The 27,674-nt window shown below is 34.0% G+C and overlaps 2 protein-coding genes across 2 annotated transcripts in view; one reads left to right on the top strand and one right to left on the bottom strand.

Moving 5' to 3' along the window:
- Window positions 1-312: 312 nt before the first annotated feature.
- frj (membrane bound O-acyltransferase domain containing farjavit) lies at window positions 313-14,218 on the top strand. Its single transcript, XM_075293718.1, has 6 exons — window positions 313-618; window positions 678-804; window positions 860-1,019; window positions 5,373-5,524; window positions 5,592-5,968; window positions 6,158-14,218. The coding sequence occupies exons 1-6, from the start codon at window positions 407-409 to the stop codon at window positions 6,555-6,557; spliced, it is 1,428 nt and encodes a 475-aa protein (XP_075149833.1). The 5' UTR covers window positions 313-406; the 3' UTR covers window positions 6,558-14,218.
- The window catches only part of Rchy1 (Ring finger and CHY zinc finger domain containing 1), a 76,507-nt gene continuing 61,851 nt past the window's right edge, over window positions 13,019-27,674 (bottom strand). Inside the window, exons 3-7 of the mRNA XM_075293717.1 lie at window positions 19,039-19,200; window positions 18,648-18,806; window positions 14,424-14,702; window positions 14,011-14,110; window positions 13,019-13,946 (exon numbers count right to left, since the gene is read on the bottom strand). Of these exons, the coding sequence (XP_075149832.1) occupies window positions 13,927-13,946; window positions 14,011-14,110; window positions 14,424-14,702; window positions 18,648-18,806; window positions 19,039-19,200 (720 nt within the window). The 3' untranslated portion in view covers window positions 13,019-13,926. The remainder of the gene's footprint in view (window positions 13,947-14,010; window positions 14,111-14,423; window positions 14,703-18,647; window positions 18,807-19,038; window positions 19,201-27,674) is intronic.

The raw sequence follows: 27,674 nt of genomic DNA, 5'->3' as shown, positions 1-27,674 counted from the left end.
AATAGTGATGGCAAAATACTTTCATGCGAATAGTGATGGCAAAATACTTTCATGCGAATAGTGATAGCAAAATACTATGTCGGGTGACAAGTTTTGGATGTCGTATACGATTGTTTTCGACGTGGTGGGGATTCTCAGATGCACCGTCAAATTAAAAAAACGTTGGCAGGGAAAACACCCATTTCAAACCATCCATTGAAATCAGCAGTACTGGGTCAACTACCTCATACTACGCCAATCTACTACGCATTGATTTAGGTTAACTCTTAGCAGTTGCGTGACGATAGCAAAATGATGACAGATAACAGCTGATCACGGCCAGTGTCCAACGTTGTTTATTACATTTCGGAAATACACCACCAAAAGAGAAACTTCCTGCAGTTCTTATGTATTAAAAACTATCAAGATGAATTTGGACGATGTGGTTTACGTAATTTGCCTTCTGGCCTGCATTGGAGCTGGCACATATGTGAGGAAAATTCCCGATAAGTTACAGAAAAAATACATCAGCACTTCTTTGGGTTTACTGATGGTGTTTATTGTCTCCGGCTTTAATAGCTTCCATTGCTTGGTATCGGCGTTGTTGGGGGCAGCTGCTGTGGTATATGTACATCCAAGGTATGTTTAGGACATAAAAATATCTCGATTTGTATCCTAACTTCTCTCTGCTTATCTAGAAATTGCCATTTGGCTGCCTTCTTCGTGATGTTTGGCTATTTAGCCTTCTTCCGTTTGGCTAGCAAATTTGGTCTTCCCGATCCACCTGGTCATATTAATATGATTCAAATGGTTATGACCTTAAAGGTAAGATAAGTAAATTAGTTTATGCTTTTCATTGGTTATCATGTTTCGCTCTTAGATTTCCGGTATTGGTTTCGAAAAAACAGCTGCTTGGAAAAAACTAAAGGAGCATGAAAAAGATGACCAAATTGAAATTACCAAATTTGATAAGGACATTCAAACAGTCAATATCATTGAGATCTTCCATTATTCTTTCAATTATATTGGCATACTTACGGGTAAGAAATACAAAAATTTGCAATCCACATAAAACAAAAAGAACAACAAATATAAATATAGCTACCAGACATCTGATAAGCTTGGAAACCAACACTAAGAAAAACTAACCGCATAGTAACCAAGCCCACAAAAGATAAGCTAAGTGAAGTAGCTTATCTTTTGAAAGCTATTAAATTTTATTGAAAATTAATTATTGTTGTTGTTTTTGTAATATGTCAATACCACCCACAACCACACATACAACCGTACTTTAATTTTACACGCATGCATCTGCTGCGTGCATATCGTGTAATTCGAGGCTATTTTCTCGTATTGCATTGGACAAAGTTCATGTGAATGCATTCAAAATAAATCGGTGTAGTGCATTTGTGTCTATAGTGAATGTAAAAAAAAAAAACAACAATCATTTGCATTAAAAAACATTACGATCTTAATGAATGGGTCATTAATCGAGTAATAAATTCTCTAAAATTTAACAAATTTTGGGCGTCTAGAGTCATTCCCTGCCCTGAACCAGTACAGGGTTATAGGTTTTCCCACAATCAACTTCATCGAATTAGCCATTTGATATAGATATTGACACAAATTAGGACTGACACTGAAACGATAACTTTTGATTGGCATAAAAATCGTTTGTTAAAAATCTTATCGTAGTAATCCAGCATATACTGAACAGACGTGAGTCCAGATTTATATGCAAAAGATCTTTTTGTCCTCTATTCGATGAAAACAACTGATTACTCAAAATGTTTTAGATTCCATAAAGGACAAATTTCTCTCGAGGAGTACTGCCTCCATATTTGGTAAGCCATAAATTGGGAACCCTAAAACATTTTGCATTATCCGCTTTAAAAGTTACATCTTTCACATATAAATCTGGATGGCCCTATTTTTCATTTTGGCCATAGTAGACACACTTTTCTCGAAAAACTACCAAACACAAAAATCTTATTTTGTCAAAATGTTCTTCCTATAGAAAGTTTTGTCAAAATTTTATTTCTATACAAAATTTTCTCAAACTTTTATTTCTATAAAAATTTTGTCAAAATTTTATTTCTATAGAAAATGTGGGCAAAATTTTAGTTCTATAGAATATTTTGTCAACATATTATTTCTATAGAAAATTTTGTCAAAATTTTATTTCTATAGAAAATTTTGTCAAAATTTTATTTCTATAGAAAATTTTGTCAAAATTTTATTTCTATAGAAAATTTTGTCAAAATTTTATTTCTATAAAAAAATTTCTCAAAATTTTATTTCTACAGAAAAATTTGGTAAAAATTTTATTTCTACAGAAAATTTTGTCAAAATTTTATTTCTATAGAAAATTTAGGTCAAAATTTTATTTCTATAAAAAATTTTGTCAAAATTTTATTTCTACAGATTTTTATTTCTATAGAAAATTTTGTCAAAATTTTATTTCTATAGAAAATTTTTTCAAAATTTTATTTCTATAGAAAATTTTGTCAAAATTTTATTTCTATAGAAAATTTTGTCAAAATTTTATTTCTATAGAAAATTTTGTCAAAATTTTATTTCTATAGAAAATTTTGTCAAAATTTTGTTTCTATAGAAAATTTTGTCAAAATTTTATTTCCATAGAAAATTTTGTCAAAATTTTATTTCTATAGAAAATTTTGTCAAAATTTTATTTCTATAGAAAATTTTGGCCAAAATTTTATTTCTATACAAAATTTTGGTCAAAATTTTATTTCTATAGAAAATTTTGGTCAAAATTTTATTTCTATAGAAAATTTTGTCAAAATTTTATTTCTACAGAAAATTTTGTCAAAATTTTATTTCTATAGAAAATTTTCTCAAAATTTTATTTCTATAGAAAATCTTGTCAAAATTTTATTTTTATAGAAAATTTTGTCAAAATTTTATTTCTATAGAAAATTTTGTCAAAATTTTATTTCTATAGAAAATTTTGTCAAAATTTTATTTCTATAGAAAATTTTGTCAAAATTTTATTTCTATAGCAAATTTTCTGAAACTTTTATTTCTATAAAAAATTTTCTCAAACTTTTATTTCTATAAAAAGTTTTGTCAAAAGTTTATTTCTGCATTGTTGTTGTTTTTTGATTTCAGCTTAAAACCATGCATTGACTAAACTACAAGTGTAGCTTAACCAACAGAGGAAAAGAATGTTTGTCAAATTTATTGGGGCAAAGCCCTATAGACTGCAAGATGGTTGGATGGACGCACGTTTCGGAATTACCACATTCCTCATCAGCATCCTCTACTTTCAGCAAAACTATCAACCAATTATCAGACTAAATTCAGGCAGTTCATTAAACCCAACAATGAACCACACTTGAACCTTCCGAAAAAAGGTTTTGCATGATAGCCGGCTTATGCCTAAATAAATTCGTACAAACATATCTCTTTTCCTATGCCACTGTCAAATCATCGATTTGAGTGCAGTTGGCTGGGTTTATTTTGAGCGTGCTTCCTCTTTTTTCATTCGTTTTGTTTTGTTATTGTTGGTTTTGTTCTTTAAGCATTGTTGTTGTTTTTTGATTTCAGTTTAAAACCATGCATTGACTAAACTACAAGTGTAGCTTGTAGTTTAGTCGATGTTTGGATGGACGAAACGTGCGTCTTGCAGTCTATAGGGCTTTGCCCAAATAAATTTGACAAACATTCTTTTCCTCTGTTGGTTAAGCTACACTTGTAGTTTAGTCAATGCATGGTTTTAAGCTGAAATCAAAAAACAACAACAATGCTTAAAGAAACCAAAACCAACAATAACAACCCAGCAAAAAAATTTGGAAGTTCTTCCAAGGGCACAACTTTAAAAGCACTTCCAGAAGATGCACTCCCAATGATGTTCTTTATTTTAACTACCCAGAAAGTTCTTTTAATTCAATTTTTTCAAACTTGTTTTTTCATACTTTTAATGGATAATTTTAAATTTTTTTGTTTTAAATACGTGAAAAACAGAGTAAGAATTCATAAAAATGGTACAAATCATTTAAATTTTGTCGAAAAAATGCTAAATCCATTGTGGAAAAATTGTGAATTTTTGAATATATTTGAAGTCAAGCGTCTCCGACAAGCGTTAGAATCCATTAAAAATTATAAAAGATTATAAAAATTATTTATTTGACAAAATATCACAGAATTTTTTTATTTACATCCAAAACACTGATTTCGGATCACACCTAAAGAAGTGATGAAAATTCAGTGAAACGGCTGTTGAAAGGGAGAACTTCCGTCCTATGACAAGCCCATGTTAAATTCATCGCTTCTGCGTCAATTTTGCACCACTTCCGGATCCAAAAAGAACATTTTCATTACTTTTTTGGCGACGCTTTTTTGCTGGGAAATCAAAACAAATGAAAAAAAAATATTTCTATTTTTTGTCAAAATTTTATTTCTATAGAAAATTTTGTCAAAATTTTATTTCTATAGAAAATTTTGTTAGTTTTATTTTCATAGTAAATTTTGTTAAAGTTTTATTTTCATAGTAAATTTTGTTAAAGTTTTATTTTCATAGTAAATTTTGTCTTAAATTTTATTTCTATAGCAAATTTTCTGAAACTTATTTCAATAAAAAAATTTTCTCAAACTTTTATTTCTATAAAAAAATTTTGCCAACATTTTATTTCTGTAGCAAATGTGGGCAAAATTTTATTTTTATAGAAAATTTTGTCAAAATTTTATTTCTATAGAAAATTTTGTCAAAATTTTATTTCTATAGAAAATTTTGTCAAAATATTATTTCTATAGAAAATGTTTGTCAAAATTTTATTTCTATAGAAAATTTTTGTAGAAATTTTATTTCTATAGAAAATTTTGTCAAAATTTTATTTCTATAGGAAATTTTGTCAAAATGTTATTTCTATAGAAAATTTTGTCAAACATTTTTTTCTATAGAAAGTTTTGTCAATTGCTCTTTTTTTCGTTCTATCACTCTCGGCATGTTCGACAAACTGTCGGTTGAAAAATCTCGAGCACCTCTTGGGATCAGTCACTGTCACGTTGCCAAAGGTGACTGAAATCCCTTCATCCTTAGTAGCGGAGTTCGAGAGAGATAGAGAGAGTATATTCGGTTGTAGAAACTTCTGCCGAACTGTTATAGTCAGCAGACATAGATGAGCCGATTTTCATGGGAGCCTTTTTTTCATGACTACTTATGTTTCCCGGATTTAAATGATATATCTAAATAATAATATATGTTAGGAAATGCTTGAAGTACAATTATCAAAATCTTTAATATGTAAGTTCTTCGAGGTATTTAAAGTTTCCAAAGACAACCCAGTTTTCCCAAAAGCCACGGGTAGTACCTCTATGTTAAATTCAGTTTAGAATTCAAAGAAATAAAAATTGTGAATATCTCATTTCAGGTCCATATTATCGCTACCGTACTTACCGAGACTATTTCGAAACATCCTATGCTGATTATGCTCCCACAATTCAGACCACCGTGGATCGCTTGAAAAGTGCTGGTCTATATTGTAGTTTATATTTACTAGGCAACTATATATGGCCTTTGGATGTATGTAAATACCTACATAACATTATACAATTTGAAATAATTATACCTACCACTATTTTCCTTTTAGTATGCTCTTACCGATGAATTCTATAATGAACGTTCCTATTTCTATCGTTTATGGTATGTTTGGCCAACATTCTTTATTTTCCGTATGCGTATGTATACCGGTTTGACATTGAGCGAATGTGTTTGTACTATGGCCGGTTTTGGAGCTTATCCAGTCGAGGCAGATGTGGCCCATGGTGGTGGTCCTCGTAAACCCTATGCTGAGTTGAAACCTGAAACCTATAAGGGTGAATACACATTTGCCACAATTGTCAATACGAATGTGATGGGTGTTGAAAAATGTAGCACATTCCGTGAAACAATGAAACATTGGAATATTTGTGTACAATATTGGTTGGCTGTTAATATCTACAAATTATTCCCGAGCAAGAAATATAGGTAAGTGAACTAAATTCCATTGGGGAATTTTTGGATTCGTTAAGAATGTAGATCAAAGTGAAATTATGGACCCTGTGTCGATTAGCCGATTTTTATAGCGCTAATATTTTTTTCTTTTCTTTTATTTATTTATTTAAACTTTTCCATTTCCCACTCTTTTATATTTTTTTAATTTTCTTTTGTTTTCAGAACTGCTGCTACCCTTTTAGTTTCTGCTTATTGGCACGGTTTTCGTCCTGGTCATTACTTCTGTCTCATGGGTGCCCCATTCTATGTTCACAACGAAGATATGTGGGAAAAGCTGATACCTAAATATACTACTGGACCGAAAAAGCATATACGCGATTTCCTCTTCTGGTTCTTTAAATTCTTCTGTGGCAGTTACTTGGGTACAGCATTCCTTTTGGTTACATTTGAGAAAATTTGGAGATACTATAGTTCGGTTTATCATACCTGCTATATATCATGGATTTTATTCCTGGTAGTTGGTACTGTTTTGACTAAACAAAAGAAAGCCGAGGAAAGGCGTAAAAAACGTTTGGAAGAAAATAAAACAGACGAAGCGATGGGCAAGGAAAAATCACATTAATGCAGTGGTGGTGGTGGTGAGATGATGTAACATATATTATTTTTTATAGGAAATGGAAAACTTAAATTAAAAAAAAAAAAATTGAATTATCTTATAAGAATTATGAAGATATTATGAAAACGAATCGAAGTTGTAATTTAGACAAAAATCTGACTTAATTTTATATGATAGGGATTTCAATACTACATTTCAACGAAATATTTACAATTCAGGGCCTGTTATTCAATTGAAAATTTTTTATATAATTCGAGACCTATTTTTTATTGTAGTTCCGATTTTCTACAGGAACTCAATATTGGAACCATCTAAATTAGATTGTGTTATAATCGCCCTCAAATTAAAAAATAGGTTTGCTTGGTCCTCTGTGTATTTTTGGTGGCAAATTTGCCATTATCCCTTTATGGATACAAATTTTATCTTTGCTTTAAAAATTAAATCCTCAACTTTAGGAATTTCAATACTACATTTCAACGAAATACAATTCAGTTCCTGTTATTCAATTGAATTTTTTTTTTTATATAATTCGAGACCTTTTTGTTATTGTATTTCCGATTTTCTACAGGCTTCACAGGGGAGAGCAAACTCAAAATTGGAACCGTCTAAATTAGATTGTGTTATAATCGCCCTCAAATTAAAAAAAAAGTTTGCTTGGTCCTCTGTGTATTTTTGGTGGCAAATTTGCCATTAACCCTTTACGGCTACGAATTGTATCTTTGTCTTAAAAATTAATTCCTCATCTTTTCAACTAAAAGGGTTTTCAAATGAGAGGAGTTATTTTGATACTAAAAGAAATATGTAATTTTTTGACATGGATGATTGGGTATTATGAAAAGCAACATCACCCTGACGGCCTCCATGGCCACACTTATAACGTCATATCATTTCACTTTTTTTATAAGTAAATCGTAAAATGGCAGCTCTTTGGCCTCACGGATAATATTGTTGAGTTCTTGACGTAGAATTGATCTTTCACCTGACTCGTGACGCGAGAAGTGGCAAAGTGCTAAATCACAAGATCTCGGTGGTTTATTTTTGGTGCATCTTCTATCAATCCGGAGGCGGTCGCTTTTCAGCACCGCATTGGCCCGATTCATCGGCCGCCGCATGACCCTACTTATCCTTGGGAGTCTCTTCTGTTTGCTTCTGAACCAAGTCGGGATAGAGCAAAACCGCGGACCTTGGTGCTTTTTGACCTGCCGAAACTAGATTTACTACCGTTCGGTGTCGGTGAGATGTCTGGAGTGAATGCACATCAGGTATTGTTCCCACCTAACATCGCTTCGGGTGCGATCTGACGACCCAAGCTACTGTTCAGGCACTCGAGAGACCGGCAAGGAATGTATGGGACTATCAGTATCAGAGATAAGCGATGCGTATATACCGCTAATTGGTAATTGTGCTCTAGGTTACAGTTCACACATTGGGCGGCATTCTATTTTGTATGTGGCATCCTCTCCAGGATAGTGACCCCCTTTGGCTGAGGAGGACTTCACATTTTGCATGGCAAACGAAAAGGCCCCTACGAGCATTTTTGGTCTTTAACGTGGCCTGGTCTAATAAATGATGGGTCCTGGTAATACTTAATTCCACTAGGATCAGACCCCCTTCCCATAATACCACCGGCTTCCGATTTCGTAATCTCTGAACGCCGTGCGTTTATCAAATCAAAAGAAAGCCAATTTGCCTTCCCAACTCACAGACTACACCGATCGCTTCAGTGAGGCAGAACCGCGGCCTTGTTGCTTTTTGGCCTTGCGAAATCAGATTTACTACCGTACGGTTTCGGTGAGATGTCTGGGGTGAATGCACATCAGGTATTGTTCCGAACTAACATCACTTTGGCTGCGATCTGACTACCCAAGCTACTGTTCAGGCACTAGAGACACCTGCAAGGAATGTATGGGTGTAGTAGTCAAGACTGGAGATGCCGAGATAGAGATAAGCGATGCGCTAATTGGTAACTGTCCTTGGGTGGCATTCTATTTTGTATTTGGCATTCTCTAAAGGATAGTGACCACCTTTGGCTGAGGAGGACTTCACATTTTGCATGGCAAACGAAAAGGCCCCTACGAGCATTTTTGGTTATTGCAGCACTTCGTCAGCCATATCTTTAACGTGGCCTGGTCTAATAAATGATGGGTCCTGGCAACACGTAATCCCACTAGGATCAGACCGCCTTCCCATAATACCACCAACTTCCGATTTCGTAATCTCTGAACGCCGTGCGTTTATCAAATCAAAAGAAAGCCAATTGCCTTCCCAACTCAGAGACTACACCGATCGCTTCAGTAAGCTCATGTCCCTCTCCCATGTTCATGTAGCCCAGAGGGTATATCGGGTTATCAACAACACAGCAGCCGCCTACTTCCTACCCGCTGGCCGAATTGCCCAGTTAAGGACCATCTTTCCTGCAGTTGCCGCGAAACTCGCAGATGGGCGTCGCTGGCCTAACCCCGGTGATCCTAGAATAAAGGAACTGATGTAGAGATTATTGAGATAGTCAACAATCTGAAGCGAACCACATGGTTAGAGCACCTGAAGCAATGTAATCAAGTATAGGTCAGTTGTCGAACAACGCTACAAGTAACAGGTTGGCGGATACGTCCCCGGTCTAACAAAGAAAAACAAATTTTTTTTGTCAAAATTCGTTTTTATTATTCAACATAGTTCCCTTCAAGGGCGATACAACGATTATAACGACCTTCCAATTTTTTAATACCATTTTACTAGTACTCCTACGGTTTTGCCTCAAAATAGGCCTCAGTTTCGGCGATCACCTCTTTATTGCAGCCAAATTTTTTCCCTGCGAGCATCTTTTTGAATTCTGAGAACAAGAAAAAGTCGCTGGGGTCCAGATCTGGAGAATACGGTGGGTTGGGAAGCAATTCGAAGCCCAATTCATGAATTTTTGCCATCGTTCTCAATGACTTGTGGCACGGTGCGTTGTCTTGGTGGAACAACACTTTTCTCTTCCCGTTTTGACGCGATTTCAACCTTCAAACGCTCCAATAAATCCATATAATAGTCACTGTTGATGGTTTTTCCCTTCTTAAGATAATCGATAAAAATTATTCCATGCGCATCCCAAAAAACAGAGGCCATTACTTTGCCAGCGGACTTTTGAGTCTTTCCACGCTTCGGATACGGTTCACCGGTCGCTGTCCACTCAGCCGACTGTCGATTGGACTTAGGAGTGTAGTGATGGAGCCATGTTTCATCCATTGTCACATATCGACGGAAAAACTCGGGTGTATTACGAGTTAACAGCTGCAAACACCGCTCAGAATCATCAACACGTTGTTTTTTTGGTCAAATGTGAGCTCGCGCGGCACCCATTTTGCACAGAGCTTCCGCATATCCAAATATTGATGAATGATATGACCAACACGTTCCTTTGATATCCTTAAGGCCTCTGCTATCTCGATCAACTACATTTTACGGACATTCAAATAATTTTTTGGATTTTTTTTTTATGTTTTCGTCGGTAACCACCTCTTTCGGGCGTCCACTGCGTTCACCGTTCTCCGTGCTCATTTCACCACGCTTGAATTTCGAGTCCGGAAACTCATTATCAAGACAAGTGTTTGCTTCCACCGTATTTTTTCCCTTCAGAAATCCGTATTTTATCAAAACACGAAATTCCTTTTTTCTATTTTTTTCACAATAACAAAAGTTGCTTCACAAAAGACACTCTATCTCACAAACTAATTGACTTACAGACGTCAAATTTTGACACGAATCATTTGAAGGTTGGTACTATATAAAAATAATATGCATTTAATACTAGCGACGCCATCTATTTGTCAGACCGGGGACTTATCAGCCAACCTGTTAATGAAGGGATTTACGACGTGTTGGTGACTGATCCGAAGAGATGCGAGAGGGGCTTCAATCGACACTTTATTGAGCATCCCGAAAATGTTAAGGTGAAAAAGAGAGCCATTCGTCGCATTTGTGCTCTCCGAGCCAGCGACTAATCAACAATTTACCTCAGCCAATGTTATCGTCAGCGCAATAGCGTTTAATGCGCTGGACCTTTTAATGCTAATGTCGAACACTCAACCGGAATTCCAGAGGACTCAACCAAAGCCAGACGTTTTACAAAACGATCCTCGTGGATCTATTAACGGAAATACGTTGTTGTTGTAACAGTTTTTAATATAATTTCATCCAATTTGTTCAATGCTTTGGTACTTCAACTGGTGTCCGGATCTAGGAACTCTGCAACAAGGGTGCGGTGCGACCAGAGTGAAGCCTCCCAAATGTTGGGTGATATTTCCAGTACTGTTCAGCCTCCAAATATCTTCTATTCCATAACCATTTGATGGCGTTGAGTCTGTATGAAATGCGGACGACAATGTACAATCATGGCATCTGCGTCCATTGTTGATAACATGGTTAGATTAGGCTATGGAGGATGACACCAAAACCTTATGCGGAGAAATGGTGTCCACTTAGACCCTGATGGTCCATTGTGATTCCTCGTGGTTTTCTCTTTCCTCTTCGACATCTGTCTTCATCTGCCCTGGTCGGTCATAACTCTTTTACGCTTCTCTAGGTTTTCCATCCTGAAGCCTTGATAAAGGCGAGTATATCCTTCAAACCACAGTCACGCACCTCAGCAATGTTCTGAAAGAAAAAGGAGCCCAGTATCTTGTTTCTTCTAAAAGATAGTGCCGGACACTGGCACAGAAAGTAGCCTCCGGGTCAAGGCACCATCTACAAATATCATCGGCCATTAAGCCAATCAATGGCCTCAAATCCTCCCTATTCATCGCCATTAGAATTTCTGAGTTCCTCTTACTCTTATCGTTCCGTATCAGCTTGGTCTGCTCGCAACCCTCAGAGGAAGTCCATCGTTCCTTCCACAGTTCATCATATTTAGCATTGACCCTGTAAGTATACAAAGATAGCGGGGGGAAATGTCCGTGACGATGTTATTCGTGCCGCTTGTACCTTCTTTAGCTAGTACATCTGCCTCCTCATTGCCCCGTATTGCATAATGTCCAGGTACCCAGCACAGAGTTATATTATGCTGTTCAGCGAGAACCCTGAGTTCTTTACGATAGCGGCTGACTACCTCCGACGTTATGTTCGTATTATCGAAGGCCTTCATTGCTGCCTGACTGTCGATGAAGAAGCAGATATCGCTTCTGAATATCGGTCTCATCAACAGGAGCTCCTCAGCTTTGGCGACAGCAAGTACCTCCTCCTGGAAGATACTGCATGCGTTGTCTAATCCATATGACTCCCTGATCCCTAGCTCTTCGCAGTAGATACCACTGCCCGTGCCTTCAGCCATCTTCGATCCGTCCGTATAAATGTTCAGATCTCCATAAAGTATACGTCTTTCCTCCCAGTCATCTATGCTTGGGAAAATCAATCTTAGCTTGCCCTCTTATACATGCTGGGTCGCCATATAGTCCGTCCTTAGACGCTGCCCAACTGAAGCGATAAGTTCCGTGTGCCTGCAGGTCGTGTTTCCAAGTAAGTCCAAGCTCTTCAGTCTCATGAGTATCACCTCGGCTGTCTTCCTGATGTGTAGATCCAGCGGGCAAATTCCCATTAAAACCTCTAGAGCCACAGTAGCCGTTGTCCTCATCGCACCAGTCATGTAAATGAGAGCTGTTCTGTTTATCCTGCTGAATTTCTGTATATGGTTACGATGTCTAGTAATGGTCCACCAGACGTGGCAGCCATAGGTGGCTACGGGTCTTATATAACCGCTGTAAAAAGCCAATGGAACAAGGACGGCTTCATCCCCCAGCGTTCCCCGACCTTATGACATATGCGATCGATTAAATATCTACCTTGGTGATCTTACCAGTCAACTTGGGTTAGGTTAGGTATAGTGGCAACTCTATATTTCAGACTCTGTCCATTGTGATAGGACAGTGGTGAACTTCTCTTCTATTACAGAGTACTGCCCGATTCTATGTTTTGCTCAATGACAAGGTACCTCTTTTTTATAGCAGAGTCCGAACAGCGTTCCACATTGCGGTGAAACACTCAAAAATTTCATCAGCATCACTGCCAGAAACTTTTTGCTTTCGCAACCAATTGAGATAAGTTTGGCAAATTTTTATTTCTATAGAGAATTTTGTCAACATTTTAATTCTATAGCAAAATTTTGTCAAATTTTTATTTCTATAGAAAATTTTGTCAAAATTTTATTTCTACCGAAATTTTCTCAATTTTATTTCTATAGAAAATTTTGTCAAAATTTTATTTCTACCGAAATTTTCTCAATTTTATTTCCATAGAAAATTTTGTCGAAATTTTATTTCTATAGAAAATGTGTGATGTGCTTCTCAGTTGCAGAGGAATATTTTGCCAAACAGTAAGACATCTACCATTTTGTTTAGAATTCTACCAACTGTGGCAACCGTGGGTATAAGTCGATTTTCCAAAATGTTGTTGTGTAAGACCATAGGATCTTTGCCCTGCCTTGCCTGAGAAAGTTTATTTTATTTTCTACTTTATTTCTTTGTCAAACACTGCCGCAATAAAATTTATTCCTTCACAAACAATTAGAAATAACTAGGCCCTATTTCAATGTACAGACTTCCCAAAATCCCAAGCTATTTCTTTTCATCTTTTTTTCTTCTTAATTAATTATTTTACCACATGACATAAGAATTTTTATTAACAAATAAGATACCAAGAAATAATACTACCTGTGTTATGGGTTTTGTCAGTACCTTTTTTTAATGGTTTGGATTTATTGATTTTTTGGATGTAAGTCATATATAATTGTTAAATAGCTTCTAACATGATATAGAAATAATTTGAAACTAGTCTTTATTGAGGCATAAAATACTTTAAAAATACTTAATTTGAGAAATTGAAAAGAGAAAAAGAAACAAAAATCTAGTGTTATAAAAGAGAGAACAAAAACGAAATACAAATGTAAAATAATCTATTAAATATCTACATGATCTAATATAAAGACCTACTTAGATACTATAAAATAATATAAATTAAAAAGCTTAAGCATAAAATGTCATAAGAACAAAATTTTGTTATTTTAAGTTCTAAATATAATTTTGTTAGAAATATTATGATGATATATTCGATACCAGCTCGAATTTTTCAATTCCATTTTAATTCAAGATATAAATGCAAAAACAAAAATACTTTTAATAAAAACTAATAATAATTCTGTAATTATTCTAATGTAAAATAAGATGATGTACAAAAAAAAAGCGCGAAACCAAATAATCCCATCATATATGGCAAGCCTTGTTTATGCTTGTATTTATCCAGAATTCCTTAGAACAAAATTGAATTAAATTAAAATGCATTGTAAATGTCTTTTTGCATAATGCACACTAGATAGCATTTATATGATAAGGCTTTTGGCTGAATGTCATGCTGATGTGGGCTCATCTGGAATGAAAACAAATCCGTGTTTAGCTTAATTTTGATTTATTAGAAAATATTCATAAATTACCTGCCACCAATGACATGCGTCTTTTCACATTCTGTGTGGTATTATAAGCTCCACAATGTACACATTTTAAACCGATAAAATGGAATTTAGTCTTCGAGGTCTTTATGAAATAATTAAAAAAGAAACGAAACATACATAGAAAATTAAATAAATGTATTTATGTAAATTTAAAAATAAAATTGACATTAAATATTTGTAGCATCAATAATATGGTAATATCAATATAGTGAAACCTCTGAAAAGTGATGAACACCCACGGTCGCCTAAATTTTGTCCACATTTGGGAGTTGTCCATGTAATGTATTAATATGGCAAACATCCTCAGACAAATGGCCCCCTTTGAAAGGTGTCCGATTTTCACAGTGTCCAAATTTGAGAAGTTTCACTCTATAATTTCTCTTTCTTACACTCACCTTATGACAATCATTACAAAAAATATGTACTCTTTGATTTTCATATTTTTTAGGTATTGGCATCAATTCAGCCTTAACATCTAAATATTCCCATAGGGCTGTCATATCTATTAGTGACGTCTGGCATGTGGGACATGTATAATGGCCAGAGGCTAGCAACTGATCAAAACACATTTTATGCAGCAAATGTCCACAGTCTGGAATGTGGCAAGGAATGCGTGAGGTATGTATATCACCAAGGCACACAGGACAATGAGATCGTGAAATGTTTTCCACACACTACAAATATAAAATAGTAAAATGAAATGAAAAGAAAAAACACCAACAAAAGTTTAATGGATTTCCAATATTTATGCACCGAATCCAGAGAAATCGAAATAATTGCAAATGCCTTATACATAGTAATCAACATATCTGAAAAAGTTGATTTAAGCTTTATAGAAACCAAATTGTATGTATTACCGTATATTTAGCCAGAGGGTGCTATAGCCACGGTTGCCACTCGAAGCAAATATAATCTACCAAATATAGGGAATTTTTTCAAAATTTTATTTCTATAGGAAATTTTGTCCAAATTTGATTTCTATAGGAAATTATGTCAAAATTTGATTTCTATAGAAAATTATGCCAAAATTTTATTTCTATAAGAAATGTTGTCCAAATTTTATTTCTATAGAAAATTTTGTCAAAATTTTATTTCTATAGAAAATTTTGTCAAAATTTTATTTCTATCATGAATTTTGTCAAAATTTTAGTTTTGTAGGAAATTTTGTCAAAGTTTTATTTTTGTAGGAAATTTTGTCAAAATTTTATTTCTATAGGACTTTTATAGGAAATTATGTTAAAATATCATTTCTATAAGAAATTTTGTTAACATTTTATTTCTATCGGAAATTTTATCCAAATTTTATTTCGATAGGAAATTTTGTCCAAATTTCGTTGCTATAAGAAATTTTGTCAAAATTTTATTTCTATAAGAATTTTTTTCCAAATTTGATTTCTTAGGAAATTATGTCGAAACTTTATTTCTTAGAAACTTTTGTCAAAATTTTATTGCTATAGTAAATTTTGATTTCTATAGGACATTTTGTTAAAATGTGTTCTCTGTTGAAAATTTTGTCCAAATTTTATTTCTATAGGAAATTTTGTCTAAATTTTATTTCTATAAAAAATTTTGTACAAATTTTATTTCTATCGGAAATTTTGTTAAATTTTTTTTCTATAGGAAATTTTGTCAAAATTTTATTTCTATAAGAAATTTTGTTAAAATTTTATTTCTATAGAAAATTTTGTCAAAATTTTATTTCTATAAAAAATTTTGTCAAAATTTTATTTCAAAAGAAAATTTTGTCAAAATATTATTTCTATAGAAAATTTTGTCAAAATTTTATTTTTATAAATAATTTTGTCAAAATTTTATTTTTATAAAAAATTTTTGTCAAAATTTTATTTCTATGGAAAATTTTGTCAAAATTTTATTTTTATAGAAAATTTTGTCAAAATTTTATTTCTATAAGAAATTTTGTCCAAATTTGATTTCTTAGGAAATTATGTCGAAATTTTATTTCTTAGAAAATTTTGTCAAAATTTTATTTCTATAGGATTTCTTTAGGAAATTATGCTAAAATTTCATTTCTATAAGATATTTTGTTAAAATTTTATTTCCATCGGAAATTTTGTCTAAATTTTACTTCTATAGGAAATTTTGTCCAAATTTCATTGCTATAAGGAATTTTGTCAAAATTTTATTTCTATAAAAAATTTTCTCCAAATTTGATTTTTTAGGAAATTATGTCGAAATTTTATTTCATAGAAAATTTTGTCAAAATTTTATTGCTATAGTAAATTTTGTTCAAATTTGATTTCTATAGAAATTTTTGTCAAAGTTTGTTCTTTGTTATACCCTCCACCATACGATGGGGGGTATATTAACTTTGTCATTCCGTTTGTAACACATCGAAACTTGACACAAGTAGTTGTTATTGATGTAGGTCGGATGGTATTGCAAATGGGTCATATCGGTCCACTTTTACGTATAGCCCCCATATAAACGGACCCCCAAATTTGGCTTGCGAGGCCTCTAATGCGCTTTACAGACTATCAGTTATTCCGGACGACAGTGCTCGTGTCGAACATATCCCATATATTGTGCACATTATAAGTTAAGTCCGAAGACATAATCGATACTGCTGCATGTTTATAGGATCGATAACACATTTACCGATTATTTAGTCATCGCCGACAAGTCGTATCGATCCGACACACTGTAAGATTCTTTACAAACACCGACATTCCGTCCGGAAAAACTGATAGTCTGTAAAGCGCATAAGAGAAGCAAATTTCATCCGATCCGGCTGAAATTTGGTACATGGTGTTAGTATATGGTCTCTAACAACCATGCAAAAATTGGTTCACATCGGTCCATAATTATATATAGCACCCATATAAACCGATCCCCCGATTTGGCTTGCGGAGCCTCTAAGAGAAGCAAATTTCATCCGATTCGGCTGAAATTTGGTACATGGTGTTAGTATATGGTATCTAACAACCATGCAAAAATTGGTTCACATCGGTCCATAATTATATATAACCCCCATATAAACCGATCCCCCGATTTGGCTTGCAGAGCCTCTAAGAGAAACAAATTTCATCCGATCCGGCTGAAATTTGTTACATGATGTTAGTATATGGTCTCTAATGACCATGCAAAAATTGGTCCATATCGCTCCATAATTATATGTAGCCCCCATATAAACCGATCACCAGATTTGACCTCCGGAGCCTCTTGGAAGACCAAAATTCATCTGATTCAGTTGAAATTTGGTACGTGATGTTAATATATGTCCTCAAACACCCATGCAAAAATTGGTCGATATCGGTCCATAATTAAATATATATATAGGCCCCATATAAACCGATCCCCAGATTTGACCTCCGGAGCACCTTGGAAGAGTAAAATTCTTCCCATTCGGTTGAAATTTGGTACGTGATGTTAGTATATGGTATCCAACAACCATGCAGAAATTGGTTCCTATCAGTCCATAATTATATATAGCTCCCATATAAACCGATCGCCTGATTTGACCTCCGGTGCCTTTTGGAGAAGCAAAATTCATTCGATCTGGTTGAAATTTGGTACGTGGTGGTAGTATATGATATTTAACAACCATGCCAGAAGTGGTCCATATCAGTCCATAATCATTTATATCCCCCATATAAACCGATCCCGAGATTTGGTTTTGGAGCCTCTTGGAGGAGCAAATTTCATCCGAGTGAGTTGAAATTTGTGGATGACAGTCTTTCGTAGAAGTTTCTACGCAATCCATGGTGGAAGGTACATAAGATTCGGCCTGGCCGAACTTACGGCCGTATATACTTATTGAAAATTATGTCGAAATTTGATTTCTATAGGAAATTATGTCAAAATTTTATTTCAATAAGAAATTTTGTCCAAATTTGGTTTCTATAGGAAATTTTGTCCCAATTTCATTGCTATAAAAAATTTTGTCAAAATTTTATTTCTATAAGAAATTTTGTCCAAATTTGAGGTCAACTATCATAAACCTTTTTGCAGAAGGTTCGAGTGCGGTTCACTTTGGGTTTAATGAACTACCCGAATTTATTCTGATATTGGTTGATAGTTTTGCTGCAAGTAGAGGATGCTGATGAGGAATGTGGTAATTCCGAAACGTGCGTCCATCCAACCATCTTGCAGTCTATAGGGCTTTGCCCAAATAAATTTGACAAACATTATTTTCCTCTGTTGTTTAAGCTACTCTTGTAGTTTAGTCAAGGCAATGGTTTTTAAGCTGAGATCAAAACAACAAATATGATTGAAGTACAAAACAACAATAAAAAACAAAAAGGAATGAAATTTTATTTCTTAGAAAATTTTGTCAAAATTTTTTTGTTATAGTAAATTTTGTTCAAATTTTATTTCTATAGGAAATTTTGTCAAAATTTGTTCTCTGTTGAAAATTTTGTCCAAATTTGGTTTCTATAGGATTATGTCAAAAATGTATATCTATAGGAAATAAGAAATTTTTTAAGAAATATTTATAGAAATAAGAAATTTTGTCAAAATGTTATTTCTATTGAAATATTGGTCAATTTCAATAGGAAATTTGGTCAAGATTTTATTTCTATAGGAAATTTTGTTAAACTTTTATTTCTATTGGAAATGTTGTCCTAATTTTATTTCTATAGGAAATTTTGTAGACTTACCCGATGACCACCGATTTTCAATTGTATGGGCAAACACATATCACACACCTCACAATGGAAAAAGTTTTCTCTGCCTCCAATGCGGCAAATACCACATTGTGTACAATGGTATTGTTGTTTATCCGAATCATCAAATAAATTACAAATCAAGCAGGTATACTGAAAGAATTGAATAAATATAGAATTAGGCACTTGTACTCTGAAACAGTAAGAAATAATTAAATCTTCTTAATATATTCATTAATAACTCATGCAAAATTTTAATCCTTTTAAATATGTTAATCTACTTGGATAATTTGAAACGGTTTTTGAGAAATCAAAACGAGTTCCTTATCTGTGCAAATTAGTATCGAAAAGCAATTTAGCGTGGTGAGTGTGTATATTCACTCACCTTTCCAAAACGAATGCCACAATTCTGGCAACGTTCTTGAACTTTTTGACGGGTATTGCATTCGGAGCATATCAGTTCTGTTAAAGTTTTCCTATCGAAATGATGAGATTCATTTTCATCGTGACAAAAACGGCACTTGTAGAATTTATTGCAACAGGGAGTCTGAAATAAACAAATAAATAAAAATTAGTTTTGGTTAGGAAAATACATTATATGTAAGAGGATATATGGAGGGTCTGTTATTAAGGTAAATATGCTCTGTAGAATGGGTTATTACCAATTTATCAATGTCAAGTTCGCCACAATGAACTTGATGTTTGATTGTGTCCGCAGAAATGAATCCAAAATTAGTTAATAGTAAGATTCACCTCTCAAAATCAATATCTTGTGAAAGCTAGATAGTGAATGAGTATGGTCCTAATTTGCTATCGCCAATAACACCTATTCGATACAGAGGTGCCCTTATCTTCAGAAGCCCTAAGTATTCGTTCGGGATGTTTTCTAGGCCGTATATTATGTACCCTCTAACACGGGTTGCGTAGAAAGTCCTACTAAAGACTGTACATTGTACATTGTGTTAGTATAAGGTCTCTAACAGCCATGCAAAAATTGGTCCACATCGGTCCATAATTATATATAGCCCCCATATAAACCGATCCGCAGATTTGGCTTTCGGAGCCTCTAAGAGAAGCAAATTTCATCCGATCCGGCTGAAATTTAGTACATGGTGTAAGTATATGGTCTCTAACAACTATGCAAAAATTGGTCCACATCGGTCCATAATTATATATAGCCCCCATATAAGCCCATCCCCCGATTTGGCTTGTGAAGCTTCTAAGAGAAGCAAATTTCTTCCGATCAGGCTGAAATTTGGTATATGGTGTTAGTATATGGTCTCTAATAACCATGCAAAAATTGGTCCACATCGGTCCATAATTATATATAGCCCCCATATAAGCCCATCCCCCGATTTGGCTTGCGAAGCCTCTAAGAGAAGCAAATTTCATCCGATCATGCTGAAATTTGGTACATGATGTTGGTATATGGTTTCTAATAACCATGCAAAAATTGGTCGACATCGGTTTGGCCCCTTTTAAACCGATCCCCAGATTTGACCTCCGGAGCCTCGTGGATGAGCAAAATTAATCAGATTCGGTGAAATGTGGTATTAGTGGTGTTAGTATATGGTCTCTAACAACCATGCAAGAATTGGTCCATATCGGTCCATAATTATGTGTAGCCCCTATATAAACCGATCCCCAGATTTGAACTCCGAACCCCTTCGAAGAGCAAAATTCACCCGATCCGGTTGAAATTTGGTACGTGGTGTTAGTATATGGTCTCTAACAACCATGCAAAAATTGGTCCATACCGGTCTTAATTATATATAACCCCCATTTAAACCGATCCCCAGATTTGACCTCCGGAGTTCTTGGAGGAGCAAAATTCATCCGATCCGGTTGAAATTGGCACGTGGTGAAATTTGGTACATTGCGCTAGTATATGGCCGCTAACAACCATGCCAAAATTGGTCCATTCCGGTCTATAGTTATATATATATAGCCGGGAGCCACCGTGGTGCAATGGTTAGCATGCCCGCCTTGCATACACTAGGTCGTGGGTTCGATTCCTGCTTCGACCGAACACCAAAAAGTTTTTCAGCGGTGGATTATCCCACCTCAGTAATGCTGGTGACATTTCTGAGGGTTTCAAAGCTTCTCTAAGTGGTTTCACTGCAATGTGGAACGCCGTTAGGACTCGGCTATAAAAAGGAGGTCCCTTGTCATTGAGCTTAACATGGAATCGGGCAGCACTCAGTGATAAGAGAGAAGTTCACCAATGTGGTATCACAATGGACCGAATAGTCTAAGTGAGCCTGGTACATCGGGCTGCCACCTAACATAACCTATATATATAGCCGACCCACAAAAATAATCTACCAATACTTTATTTCTGTAGAAAATGTTGTGAAAATTTTATTAATATAGAAAATTGTGTCAAAATTTTAATACTATACAAAATGTTGTCAAGATTTTATTTTTATAGAAAATTTTGTCAAAATTTTATCGCTATTCAAAATTTTGTCAAAATTTTATTTCTATAGAAAATTTTGTCAAAATTTTATTTCTATAGAAAATTTTGTCAAATTTTTTTTTCTATAGAAAATTTTGTCAAAATTTTATTTCTATAGAAAATTTTGTCAAAATTTTATTTCTATAGAAAATTTTGTCAAAATTTTATTTCTATAGAAAATTTTGTCAAAATTTTATTTCTATAGAAAATTTTGTCAAAATTTTATTTCTATAGAAAATTTTGTCAAAAAATTTTTTTCTATAGAAAATTTTGTCAAACTGAATTATATACGCCTTTAATCGTCTTTTGTTATTTGTTTAATATATACCCCGTATGGACTTACTTACAATTGAGAAGACGGTGTTAAGAAGTTTTAAGATACCTTGCCATCCTCAAGTGTTACGGCAACCCAAGTAATTGTGGATGACGACTCAGAATCACCTCCTGAGTCGATCTAGCGCTTGGTGTCCGTCCGTCCGTCTGTCCATGTATTTGTTGTTCACAGGATTCCGGTCGCAATTATTAACCGATTTGGATGAAATTTGGTACAGGGTGTTTTTTAAGCACAAGGACGAACGCTATTGAATTTGGAGAAAATCGGATCAAATTTAGATATAGCTCCCATATATATATCGCCCGATTTCGACAAATGGAGTCACGTTGCGCTTTTTTACAAACCGATCGTCATCAGATTTTGCACATAGTAAACTTTTTCATCACCCTTTAAGTCAGCAAAATTTCATCGAAATCGGTTCAGATTTAGATATAGCTCCCATATATATGTATCGCCCGATTTTCCTAAATTTGGCTATAAAAACCTTATTTATTAAGCGATATTACTCAAAATTGGCTTACTCTAATCTTTTATGGTACTGACAATATGTGCCAAAAATAATCGAAATCGGTTCAGATTTAGATATAGCTCCCATATATATGTATCGCCCGATTTTGCCAAACTTGGCCGTAAAACCCTTATTTATCAACCGATAGTGCTCTTCTTCTTCTTCTTTATTTTGCATATCCGATATTCGGATGTAAAGCGATCATACAATGTTACATTGTGTTTTTTTTTTTCAATTCTCATTTTCTTATAGTAATTGTGTCAGCTCTCGATTCTTAGCAGCATGTATTGTATTTGTTTCATCCCTGTATCCTGTCCAATCTTGAATGTTTTTAAGCCAGTAAATTTCTCTTCTGCCTCTGCTTCGGCGTCCTTCAATATTACTTTTTAATATAGATTGTACAAATTTGTATTTGTCATTTCTCATTAGATGACCCAAATATGCGACTTTCCTTCTTTTGACCGTGTTTAGTAGTTGTCTGTCGGTATGCATTCGTCTCAGAACTTCCTGGTTTGTAGTGTGGGAAGTATAGGGTATCTTCAAGATTCGTCGATAAATCCACATTTCAAATGCCTCAATTTTTTTCTCGTCAGCACTTTTGATGGTCCAGGTCTCCACTGAATACAGTAGTACAGACCATATATAGCATTTGACGAATCGTATTTTCGTTGCGAGATTTAGTTCGTGGTTTGTGAGTGTCTTTTTGTATTTACAAAATGCGTCTCTGGCCATCTCCACGCGGCGCTTAATTTCGTTACTTGTGTTCCATTGGTCGTTTAATAGAACTCCAAGGTATTTAAAGTTTTTGACCCGTTCGACCATTTCACCTTTGGTTTTCAGTGTTGTTTCGTTTATACGCTGTTTTCGACTTACAACCATGTATTTTGTCTTTCTGATATTTATTTTGAGGCCATATGTGTGAGTTTGTCTAGAAGTTTTTGTAGACCAGATATACTGCTAGCAATGATTGTGGTATCATCTGCATAACGTATGTTATTTAATCTAATGATTCCTGAAATATTTTCTGGGAGTAAATATTAAAGAGGAGCGGTGATAATATGCATCCTTGCCTGACTCCTTTAGATATTGAAATTTCCTCTGTCAGTTCACCATTTATTTGAATTCTTGCAGTTTGGTTCCAGTATAGATTTTGGATGCATCGAATTTCTTTTTCATCTATTCCAATATTTTTCAATATTTCAATTAATTTATCATGCTTGACTGTATCGAATGCTTTTTCATAATCTATAAAACCTATATACACATCTTTCTGAACATCTTTGCATTTTTGTACCAGCACTTGGATTGACAGTAAAGCTTCTCTGGTACCCATACCTTCCTTGAAGCCCAATTGGGATTCTCCCATAGCACTTTCACATTTGGAGTATATTCTCATGTGTATTATTCTTAAAAATATTTTTAAAGTGTGACACATAAGGCTAATAAGCCTGTATTCGCAGCACTTTTTGGCATTAGATTTCTTTGATATTGCAATAAAGGTTGAATTTAGCCACTCGTTGGGATATTGACCTGTATCGTATATATAATTAAACAGTCGAACAATGAGTGAGATGTTGTTTCCATCTATGAGTTTTAAAATTTCAAATAGTGCTCAAAGTTCCCTAAATATAATCTTCTATACCTCTAAATGTATGTGCGCAATTTCATCAAAATCGGTTCAGATTTAGATATAGCTCCCATATATATGTATCGCCCGATTTGGTCAAATTTGGCCGTAAAACCCTTATTTATCAACCGATCGTACTCAAAGTTAGCTAAATGTAATTATCTATAGCTCTAACTGTATGTGCGAAATTTCATCGATATCGATTCAGATTTAGATATAGCTCCCATATATATGTATCTCCCGATTTTGCCAAATTTGATCGTAAAACCCTTATTTATCAATCGATCGTAACCAAGGTTGGCTAAATGTAAACTGTATGTGCAAAATTTCATCGAAATCGGTTCAAATTTAGATATAGCTCCCATATATATGTATCGCCCGATTTTGAAAAATTTGCCCCTAATAACCTTATTTTTGACCATAGGGACCTCATTTATTAACTGTACGATCAAATTTTACACAAAGTGACCTTCTGTGGTATCAATTATACCTGCAAAATATTATAAAAAATTGGTTCAGATTTAGATATAGGTCCCATATATGCATCGTTCGATTTTGTCATATTTGGCAATAATACTCTTATTTATTAACCTATGTTATTCAAATTTCAAATGTTGATGTACTAGCTGATCGTATTTGGACTTATATGTAGCTCTTACATAAATCTATTACCCTATTTCCAGAAATTTGGATTTATTACCCACAACTAATTGACCGATTTCCTCTTTTTTAATAATGGACTCAATATTAGTGGCATACTAACTCTTTTGGTGCAAAATAAACTATATCTCCTAATATTACATTTCTGCTCAGATTGTGACAAGACACCTATAAACATGTACCCCCCTTTTTGTTCTCCAAAACCTTCACCAATGATACACCACAAATGCTTATGTTTACTAATTTAGTAGTGGTGGTTTAGGGTATAATATAGTCGGCCCCGCCCGACTTTCTACTTTACTCACTTGTTTAGGTCTTAATGTTGATTATTGTCTTAAATCACGGAGTTTTTTTTTACAGTAAAAAGCTTTCACTTACATCAAATGGGGGTATCTTAAATTTGAATGAAGAGTGTCTTAAAACACATTATTTTAAAATTCTTTTAGGTAAATTAGAAATTAGTTTTTAATACATACATCTCCTATAAACTAGTCCAAGTAAAACTAATAAATCCAGCAAGTTAGATTTCTTACTTTTATGGCAATGTCATTTTTCCCCTACCCTAGATAAAGATGTGATTCGGACAAGCGTAACCAAATTCCCATTTCATGTTTACAATCGTCGGCCTCTAACTCAAGACACATAACATGATTTTGCTATAAAACTACATAAATTCAATAAAAACCAAAAACTTTGTTTACGTCAAAAATTGAAATAGATGTTAATGGATATCATCTATCTACCTTATAATACGTCAAACGCCCCTAATATAAGTTTGTTGTAAATAACGTTGCCCATGAACGCCCAAAGACAAATAATGCCATAAAAATGTACCATTTATAAATTTCTAATTAAAAAACATCTTCACTTTTCGATGGAGATTTCTCTGACTGACTGAACTCCACCATAAATTGAACGATGGGATGGGGGACGTAAAAATAATGCGAAAAAATCCCCGCTTCAAAATAAATGATCAATAAAATTAAACAATGAATGACACACATGAAACAGAGACAAGCTGATACAAATTAATTTACACTGATCATAAAAATGTGTATACACGGTTACGATCGATATATACTCAGGTGGTAAATGTGTTTGAAACGTTCTTGATTAGTTTATTTCTAATTAGCTCCCGCAACTTCTGACGTAGTTCAGGAAGACATATGTTGAGCCAGTGACGGTGTATATTTTAGGTGTATATTTTTTATATTTTTTACATAGGTTTGTATTTTCAATAACAATAAGTGTTTAATACTACCCTCAAAAAAAGTTTTCTTGGATCCAAAGAAAATGTTGTCAAAATTTTACTTCTATAGAAAATTTTGTCAACATTTTATTTCTATAGAATTTTTTGTCAAAACTTAATTTCTACACAAAAATTTTCTCAAAATTTTAGTTCTATAGATTTTTTTTTTAATTATATTTCTATAGAAAATTTTGACAAAATTTTATTTCTTTAGCAAATTTTATCAAAAGTTTATTTGTATAGAAAATTTTCTCAACATTTTATTTCTATAGAAAATTTTGTCAAAATTTTATTTCTATAGAAAATTTTGTCAAAATTTTATTTCTATAGAAAATTTTGTCAAAATTTTATTTCTATAGAAAATTTTGTCAAAATTTTTTTTCTATAGAAAATTTTGTCAAAATTTTATTTCTATAGAAAATTTTGTCAAAATTTTATTTCTATAGAAGGTTAGGTTAGGTTAGGTGGCAGCCCGATGTATCAGGCTCACTTAGACTATTCAGTCCATTGTGATACCACATTGGTGAATTTCTCTCTTATCACTGAGTGCTGCCCGCTGCTGTTAAGCTCAATGACAAGGGACCTCCTTTTTATAGCCGAGTCCGAACGGCGTTCCACATTGCAGTGAAACCACTTAGAGAAGTTTTGTAACCCTCAGAAATGTCACCAGCATTACTGAGGTAGGATAATCCACCGCTGAAAAACTTTTGGTGTTCGGTCGAAACAGGAATCGAACCCACAACCTTGTGTATGCAAGGCGGGCATGCTAACCATTGCACCACGGTGGCTCCCATTTCTATAGAAAATTTTGTCAAAATTTTATTTCTATAGAAAATTTTATCAAAATGTTATTTCTATAGAAACTTTCCCAAAATTTTACTTCTATAGATTTTATTTTAATTTTATTTATGTAGAGAGTTTTGTCAAAATTTTATTCCTATTTTATTTCTATAGGAAATTTTGTCAAAATTTTATTTGTATAGAAATTTTTCTCAAAATTTTATTTTTGTAGAATATTTTATCAAAATTTTATTTCTATGGAAAATTTGCTCAGATTTTTATTCCTATAGAAAAATTTCTCAAAATTTTATTTCTAGAGAAAATTTTCTAAAAATTGCTTTTCTATAGAATAGTTTTTTTATACCCACCACCATAGAATGTTGACGAGGGTATAAGTTTATCATTCCGACTATATAAAGTATATATATTCTTGATCAGGGAGAAATTCTAAGACGACATAACCATGTCCGTCTGTCTGTCTGTTGTAATCACGCTACAGCCTTCAATAATGGGGCTATCGTCCTGAAACTTGGCACAGATTCATTTTTTGTTTGCAGGCAGGTCAAGTTCGAAGATGGGCTACATCGGTCCAAGTTTTGATATAGTCCCCATATAAACCGACTTCCCGATTTGGGGTCTTGGGTTTATGAAGAACTGTATTTTTTACCCAATTTGCCTGAAATTGAAAATCTAGAAGTGTTTTAGGACCATAAACAAGTATACCGAAAATGGTGCCTATCGGTCCATGTTTTGGTATAGCCCCCATATGGACCGATTTCCCGATTTTGCTTCTTGAGCGTCTAGAAAGTGTATTTTCTATCCGATTTGTTTGAAATTGAAAATCTATAGGTATTTTAAGACCACAAATTTGTGTGTCGAAAATGGTGAGTACCGGTCCATGTTTTGGTATAGCCCCCATATGGACCGATTTCCCGATTTTACTTCTTGGGCTTCTAGAATCCGTAGTTTTTATTCAATTTGCCTGAAATTGGAAACCTAGAGGTATTCTAGGACCGTAAAGAGGTGTGCCAAAAATGGGGTGTATCGGCCCATGTTTTGGTATAGGCCCCATATGGACCGATTTCCCGATTTTGCTTCTTGGGCGTCTAGAAAGTGTATTTTCTATCCGATTTGTCTGTAATTGAAAATCGATAGGTATTTAAGACCACAAATTTGTGTGTCGAAAATGGTGAGTACCGGTCCATGTTTTGATATAGCCACCATAAAGACCGATCTGCCGATTTTACTTCTTGGGCTTCTAGAACCCGTAGTTTTTATTCAATTTGCCTGAAATTTGAAAACCTAGAGGTATTCTAGGACCGTAAAGAGGTGTGCCAAAATGGGGTGTATCGGTCCATGTTTTGGTATAGCCCCCATATGGACCGATTTCCCGATTTTGCTTCTT

This window comes from Haematobia irritans, chromosome 2 (assembly GCF_050003625.1).
Source record: "Haematobia irritans isolate KBUSLIRL chromosome 2, ASM5000362v1, whole genome shotgun sequence".
NCBI lineage: Eukaryota > Metazoa > Arthropoda > Insecta > Diptera > Muscidae > Haematobia > Haematobia irritans.
The sequence above is the reverse complement of the archived record's forward strand: the minus strand, read 5'-3'. Positions and strand labels throughout refer to the sequence as shown.

Excerpts from the sequence above, each read along its gene's own strand:
- frj (XM_075293718.1), top strand. The coding sequence starts at position 407 with ATGAATTTGGACGATGTGGTTTACGTAATTTGCCTTCTGGCCTGCATT. Across the intron at positions 805-859 it reads AAATGGTTATGACCTTAAAG|ATTTCCGGTATTGGTTTCGA; the intron begins GTAAGATAAGTA and ends TTTCGCTCTTAG. Across the intron at positions 5,525-5,591 it reads ACTATATATGGCCTTTGGAT|TATGCTCTTACCGATGAATT; the intron begins GTATGTAAATAC and ends TTTTCCTTTTAG.